This window comes from Brachycentrus maculatus, unplaced genomic scaffold (assembly GCF_059751285.1).
Source record: "Brachycentrus maculatus isolate JH-2025_06_01 unplaced genomic scaffold, ASM5975128v1 h1tg000668l, whole genome shotgun sequence".
Lineage (NCBI taxonomy): Eukaryota > Metazoa > Arthropoda > Insecta > Trichoptera > Brachycentridae > Brachycentrus > Brachycentrus maculatus.
In genome coordinates this window covers 67,138-76,008 of record NW_028281401.1, presented here as the reverse complement: position 1 = coordinate 76,008, position 8,871 = coordinate 67,138, and the positions used below count along the sequence as shown (strand labels likewise).

At 26.6% G+C, this 8,871-nt stretch overlaps 1 protein-coding gene across 1 annotated transcript; it reads right to left on the bottom strand.

Moving 5' to 3' along the window:
* Nucleotides 1-918: 918 nt before the first annotated feature.
* Nucleotides 919-3,229, bottom strand: LOC148300696 (uncharacterized). The gene is made up of 2 exons (XM_088274421.1): nt 3,071-3,229; nt 919-1,195 (listed from the first exon to the last, which is right to left on the bottom strand). The coding sequence occupies exons 1-2, from the start codon at nt 3,185-3,187 to the stop codon at nt 1,004-1,006; spliced, it is 309 nt and encodes a 102-aa protein (XP_088130547.1). The 5' UTR covers nt 3,188-3,229; the 3' UTR covers nt 919-1,003.
* Between the last annotated feature and the right edge of the window lie 5,642 nt (nt 3,230-8,871).

Genomic DNA, 8,871 nt, shown 5'->3' with positions numbered 1-8,871 from the left:
TTCTTGAAAGGAGTGAGCGATATGACTTATGTATGTAAAATGTTTTGAAAAATAAATATATAAAAAATAAATAAAATTTTCTGTATGTAAATTGGGTTTTCTTTATATAAATGTTATGAAATTGCTGTTATGTAATAAAAAATGATAAATTTACTTTAAAAAATTGTGTACATTTATTTTTTCCAATTCATTTGTTTGTTCCTCTCTTCAGTTGGTCTGACATGATTTCCTGAAACACGTCTAAAATAAATTAAAAATAAACATTTAGCTATTAAGGAAACGAATTAAATGAAAAATAAACAGGAAAATTAGTTTATTTCCATATCAATTACACTTTAAGTAGCGATTTTTTAAATTTTCGCTCAACGGAAATATCCAAATTTCAATAAAAAACAAAAACTTTTTAGCACACTAGGTAGGTACGTGTAAAGTTTAGAGAGACACTGATCCTCGAATAGCTCGGAGAATGAAATAATAAGTACTTATGTAGTTTTTTTCCACATGAATTTTATTTTAAAATTAAAACAACATTTATCAGATAATTTAATTAGTTTTGAAGCTAACCAGTAGACATTATATTAAAATATTTTTAGTGATATAACAAAGTTACATTTTAATTATAAAATGGAAAATCACAAAGTTTAGTGCTTCAAATATAAATTATATGAATTTTATTTGACCAGCAATCGGGTTTCGTCGGAACCGACATCCAGTCTGACGATGTCGGTTACGATGAAACCCGGTTGCTTGCCAAATAAAATTCATGTGGAAAGTTATTAGATTATACTTTAAAATGCAGTTCCACCATGAAATACAAGTTCAAAACTTAAACCATACGATCTTCCTTGTTCTCTGTTTTCGAAGATGGTTTTCCAATATTCCTGTGTTCTCTTCGATGGTATTTTCCGAAATATTTACTAAAGATTTTATTAAATAATAAGTTGCTATTTTATTATTTAATAAAATAGTTAAAATATTAATTTCATGTAAAAATAAAGTTTATTTATGTTTCAACTGCTTCGATAGCGGTGTCGAATGTGAGACAGCCGAGTCTAGTATTTTGGGTGCTAGATAAAAGTCCACTTCCAATGACATAATTGAAAAATGTAAAAGTAATCGAGTATTTTCCTTCCATAAAACTGTTGATGGGAATAAGCTTGGTGTCAGCAACCATATTGTCTATGAAGTAAGTTCCCTAAAAACAGGCCAAAAACATATCCTTGTTACATCACAATCAATAATCATATGTGAAGGTCCCGACAAAAACATCAGGAATCCTAGCTTGTAAAATTGTTACATTTTGGTGCGATTTAATGATTCCATTTTTTTTTTATGTTTTCCGCAGATACTTTGTGGCACATTCTATAAACTTTATAAAATTAAATACCTTAGTTTTAACCACTTTTCCATTAATACAATTTAACCTACCGGTTTCGACAAGAACCTTGTCATCATAAGGGTTTAGGATTTTCACGGAGTGTGTGGAATTTTTCGGTGAGAGTATTTTAATATTTTTGAATTAAAATAAACCCTGATGATGCAAGGTTCTTGTCGAAACTGGTAGGTTATATTGTATTAATAAAAAGAGGTTAAAACTAAGTTATTTAATTTTATAAAATTTCATATTTACTTAGTACATGATTGGTCACGTTTTGTCGCAACTTTTATTAACCTTTCCAGAAGTATGGTCGTATATGGTTGGAGTATGTCAAAATTGCCGATGTTGCAATAAATCATGTTTACTGGTGTAAATGTTTTTTTTAATTCAATAAAATATGTTGCTTGTAGCATCGACTATGATATAAATTATTGAAAAGTAGAAAAAAACATTTTTAGGAAAAACTCACTCAGAACACGTTAAGATTTCGATAAAATACAGAACAGATTTGCATTTAAAGTATTAATTAATTTTTAAAAAATCATTTGAATAAAATCAAATGAATTAAATTATAATCACTGAGAAAATAAATTCCTCAAAAAATTTTAATTATGGGTTTTTAATAGTTATATTTATTTAAATATATCACCCACAAGTACGAAATATAAAAGAATATTATAAAAATATAAAGTTGGGACTCTCCTTAATACACATTTGTGTTATGTGCTTTACGTTAAAGATCCGTTTCCTGTGAGCTCGCTGGCAAAGTGGTATAAGTAAATTTATGACAAAACTTTGTACCAATGACGTGTCGCCGAAGGATTTATTTCCCTGGCGTACAAAGTTAAAGGTCTAATGTGACATGATCTACCTCAAACTATTACAATAGACATTGATGAATTACAAATGGAGATAGGTAAACAAATTTAGTGAGTCACAAAATTCTTGTAACTTGGATGGATAAAAATTCTTGCGAAAAAAATTAATGCCCATTACATATGAATCTTGAAAAAAAAGACAATTATACCATTCATTATATAAAACATTAAACCTTGAGTGTAAGTCCCTCTCCAAGCACAAGAGCTCTGTCTCTCTTTTTTGGAGAGGCACAGCGAATTTAAAACTATAAGTTTGCCATACGTATAAATGTTTAGAAATTGTATTATGTTGTACTTAAAAATGTAACTATATTAATAAAATAAATTTTTAAAAACTCAATTTACTGCACCATTCACTCTGTTCCCAACAAACACTCTCCTTTCTATATCATTATCAATCTTTACATCCCTAGAAAACATATTTCTTAAATATGGTTATATGGACAAAAAATCGTTATTTTGCCAACTTCGTGCTTCTGTTTCATACATTAGGTTTGGAACTGGACTCCATCGTGCACTGCCAATTTAGCTTTTGCTGAAGGTTTAATATTTGCTAGAACTGATTTCATTTTACTATTTACTCTGTTTCTATCATGTCAATATCTTCATCAATCCTTCCATCCCAAGAAAACATACTTCCCTAATATATGACATATTTTTTTTAATGAAACACCTCATTTTCCATGAAATCATAATAACAGTGCATATTAATCATTCGAGTTGCCCACTTACGAGTACAAGAGATATATCAGGTAAATATTTAGCACGCTAATAAATAATAGTATTACAGCAAGGCAATTACTAGCTCTATTACCGGTTGTAAGGGGCAATTTGTAAAATTTATGGTCCTCCAGTAATATCCGACTTTTGAATCAGGATTATTTCTGTTACGCAGTTCTGCACACATATCCTTTACGTCGTATGTGGCCATTATTTCCTTGTTTCCGGTTGGAAGGATTCTCTCTATCAACCATGAAATCTGAAAGAAAAAAACATACATTAGTCAAAATTATTGGCAAGATTTCGAGAGTGCCTAGATAATACTTCACGAATCTGTGATTTTAATCATTTGGAGTTCTTTTTTGCTTGTCAAAAAAAAAATCAACTTATTTGGAAACAGATTTGTATATATATACATACATATATATATATATATATATATATATATATATATATATATATATATATATATATATATATATATATATTTATATATACATATATATATATATATATATATATATATATATATATATATATATATATATATATATATATATATATATATATATATATATATATATATATATATATATATATATATATATATATATATATATATATATATATATATATATATATATATATATATATATATATATATATATATATATATATATATATATATATATATATATATATATATATATATATATATATATATATATATATATATATATATATATATATATATAAATATACATATATTTATATATATATATATATAGATATATATTTTTTTTTTATTTTTTTTTTTATTTTTTTTTACAAAAATACATTTTTGAAATACAAAATAGGTAAATATACAGAACATCTTATATATAACGTTTCTACCTCTCTAATAAAGTAGATGTATATATATATATATATATATATATATATATATATATATATATATATATATATATATATATACTTATATATATACATATATATATAAATATATATATATATATATATATATATATATATATATATATATATATATATATATATATATATATATATATATATATATATATATATATATATATATATATATATATATATATATATATATATATATATATATATATATATATATATATATATATATATATATATATATATATATATATATATATATATATATATATATATATATATATATATATATATATATATATATATATATATATATATATATATATATATATATATATATATATATATATATATATATATATATATATATATATATATATATATATATATATATATATATATATATATATATATATATATATATATATATATATATATATATATATATATATATATATATATATATATATATATATATATATATATATATATATATATATATATATATATATATAAATTAACTCAAAAGTGGTCTCATACAAATGTATTTTTATAAAAATAATGTTTTTTCGCAAACTAAATGCCGAATAACATAATGTACGATTTCGATCATTACTCTTTCTTTAAACACGTCGTTCATTATTTCGCGCGTCAATTGGCGACGCACTTGCTCCTTGCGAATAAAAGACATCCCCGCTCACATTTGATTTCCCAGGAGTCCCTAAAAAATGAATTAGGGAATTGTACGCTTACCTTGACTTTCTTGTCGATCTGTACTTTCAAAAAAAATGTTCCTAAGAGGACGGCTACTGAATCGTTGTACCGGATAGCCTTCACCGACGAACTCATGAAATTCAGGCTTTCCTCATCTCTACACATCGAGATTCCTGACGAATAGTTGACTGTGAACGTTTGCTAGAAAACAAAATAAGAACTACTACTACTACAACTACGCCACACTCTTCTGTCCTGACATACACCCCTCGCCTCCTTCACATCCATACATCTAGTCATACATGCCCTCCGATTACGCAGACTTTTGACACCACCAGATTTTAAGTTCTGATTGATCTGATCGTGCCAAGTCTTTTTCGGTCGTCCTCGTTATGTTTTCCCGCTCACATTCGCCACATTTAAGTTCTTAGTCATTCTCTCGCCATCCATTTGCTTCACATGTCCATACCACCTTAAAGCACTCTTCCTTATCTTTTCAATTTCTTGTTCAGCCTTACATTCCTTTCTTATATCTTCGTTTTTAATTCTGTCATACAATGATTTTCCACACATTCGTCTGAGCATTTTCCACACATTCGTCTGAGCGAGCGTATTTCAACAGCGTTCACTCTGTTTTCATCCTTTCTTTGCGAGTTCCATGTTTCTCTCCCATACATTAGTGTCGGTACTAGCACGCCGTTGTGAACCGCTAGCTTGGCTTCCATGGAAATATTTTTATTTGCAATCACTGTATTCGAAATACCGTTTATTACATTCCCAGCATACACTTCTTTCTCAATATCCTTATCCACTTTTCCATCCCTTGTGAACATGCTTCCTAGATATAAAAATTCTTGAACCTGTTCCAAGGATTCACTGTATACGATGATCATAATAAAATAAGAATTGACACCGTTAAAAAAAAAAACTAGCTGACATTCTAAATCACAAAATTTTGATTGTGACCAAATACTTGTTCACAAATCTGGATTATGTATCTCCAATTATAGGAGTCATTTTTCATATTATTTTTTTTACATGTAAACAAAGATGAAGAAGAATATGCAATTCCTAAATGTTTTCAAAAGTTTTAAATATTTCTTCGTCAAATAAGACCCTTTTTATGTTTTCTTGAAAAATATATATTTATCTTGCATTTTCTTTAAACACATGAATATAAAAATGGAAATTGTAATTAATAATTTATTTCCTCGTTTTTTAATTGTTTCAGAAAAAATATTAATTGCTGGACATTTATTTCAGTTTTTCCATTGAAATTTTCATCACGGTATTATTTTCATTGATACTTATTTGCACACGATAGCAAAATGAACGTTTTTGAATAGATGACGATTTCTATAAAAACGATGTTAATCACTTTTTACAAGTACTAATTATGAAAAATAATGTAAATTTTTTTACTAACATAAATTGCATACATTTATTGAAATCACAATTAAAAACGACTTTTTTGCAGAGACCCACCAAGCCACCTTGTGTGACTTATCGGTGGAGTTCTTTTTTATTACATTTTTTTATTTTTAAGGATTTTAACCTAATATACCATACACACAAAAAAGAAAAAAAAATAAAGAATATAAACATTTTACAATTTTCATAAAATTAACTCTTGATCATTCATCCATTCCTTTATTTTATTTTTACCTCTAACATCCGTCGGCAACAAATAAAAAATGTTTGGAACGATATATTGCAGTGTTCGACTGCCATATTTATTTTTAATTCTTGGCTCATCCTAATTATTTATTTAATTTTAATAAAAAAAAGTTGTTACGTAAAAAAAAATTATGTTATTTAACGAATTCATTGTATCTCTACTTTAACTTGGATAGGTATACGTATATTATATATTCGTATCGATCATCCCCGAGTCTAGAAGCTCCACATTAATGCTATTTCCTAGGAAGGAAGTATTATGACGAGAATAAAGTGCTCTTATACGGAAAAGGGGAAATAATGGAACATAAAGCTACTTTGTTAGATGTGTAAGTGCACTGGGATTATGAAAAATGTATAAAGTGAGAGAGAACGGTAGCTAACATCCGGATTAAGTTTAGTCAGTTTAATTTATCACCCTCGCGAGATGACGTCATTTAATTTTTAATTCACACCCTAGTTAAAAATACAATGTAAAATATTAATCTTAAATTATTTTTTGATATCTCCACATAGATGACGAAGAATATGGAAGTATGGGCATTTACGAGGCTTACGACCGTCATAAGCTGATTTATGTGATGAATTTACACACGTGTAACATTCACCAATTCTACCCATGATTGACAACCACACTACTCAAATTCTTGGAAGTTCCAAATATGTGATCCAATTTCAAAACATTGTACGTGAATTACTAGAATTTTTACTAGACACGTCTATTGGTGAGATGAAAAAGCTTTTGTATTGAACAGAAACTGTTTTTTTTGTATGTGAGGTGTAAATCCTGGATTATAATCACATACATGAGAAACGCCAGAAAATATCCTTTTCATTTTATTATTTCAGCTTATCATTTGACCTGAACATTTGTTACCAACATTTTGAGTCCAAATACTCGTTCACAAATCTGGATTATCTCCAATTATAGGAGTTATTTTTCATTTAAGCCCCGTGAATGCTCAGACTTTTGTATTCTTCCTTATCTTTATTGAGATAAGGGAGTTTAAAATAAGTTAGGAATAGTTAAAAGAAGCCACTTTAATTTACCACCCTCACGAGATGACGTTATTTAATTTTTAATTCACTCTTATCCATTTTTCCATCCCTTGTGAACATGCTTCCTAAATATAAAAACCTTCTTGCACCCGTTCCAGGGATTCATTGGATACGATAATCATAATAAAATAAGAACTGCCATGGTAAAAAAAAAAATACTAGCTGACTTTCTAAGTCACGAAATTTTTATTGTGTCCAAATGTTCACAAATCTGGATTTTGTATCTCCAATTATAGGAGTTATTTTTAATATTATTTTTTTTACATGTAAACAAAGATGAAGAAGAATATGAAATTCCAAAATGTTTTCAAAAGTTTTAAATATTTTTTCGTCAAATAAGACTCTTTTTAGAATATCTTGAATATATATATTTATCTTGTATTTTCTTAAAAGTCATGAATATAAAAATCGTAATTGTAATTCATAATTTTTTTCCTCATTTTTAATTGTATTAGAAACAATATTAATTGATGGTCATTTAATTCTGTTTTCCATTGAAATTTTCATCACGGTATTATTTTTATTGACATTTATTTACACACGATAGCAAAATGAACGTTTTTGAATAGATGACGATTTACAAACTACTACTACGTACTATGTACTAATTATGAAAAATAATATATTTTTTTTTACTAACATAAATGGCGTACATTTATTTAAATCACAATTTTAAACGTATTTAAAACAACTTTTTCTCAATAAAGATAAGGAAGAATACAAAAGTCTGAGCATTCACGGGGCTTAAATGAAAAATAACTCCTATAATTGGAGATACTAGTATAAAAACCTTAAAAATTACTAACTTTTCATTTTGAGAAATTTTATTTTGTAAAAATATTGAAGATTACACCCCTCGACACTAGTTTTGGGTCTGGAATATGAAGTTTCTCCTATGTTACAAATAAACTAAAAATCATTTTTTTAATGCTAACCTTGGCAATGATTTCGCGGACTATATTGATATCTAGAATATGTCATTTTCTAATTATAAACCAATAACAATTACAATATTTCAGGTTAATGCATAATTAATTCCTTGTTTTTATTTATTTGAATGTTCATCCTTGTTTAGATAAGTACATTTTGAACCAATAATGTACTTAAAAAGAAAAGAAAAAAATATTGTTGTATCATAATGTATATATGTAATATATTATGTACAAATTGACCACTGCCGTAAATAAAGAGAAAAAGTTTTCTTTTGTAGAAATTACGGCAATTTTTCGAAATATTTGCTTCATTAATAAAATCACAGCAAATAAAACAGAATGGATCACCATGCTGTTAATACTATATTGATGCTATTTTCTTACTTAGTCATACACAAGGGCGGTTATTACTGCTATGAAAGACAAGTACATACTCACTTTTGTGCCCTTCACAAATAAAATGCCATTTCTTATCAGGTAAATCAAAGTGCTTCCATCTGTTGCTCATAAATTCAATTAAAATCTTTGAAAGTTCCTTATCGACGTATTTTAAAAACAAAAAATAGACAAGTGTTTTTTTACGTTAGGG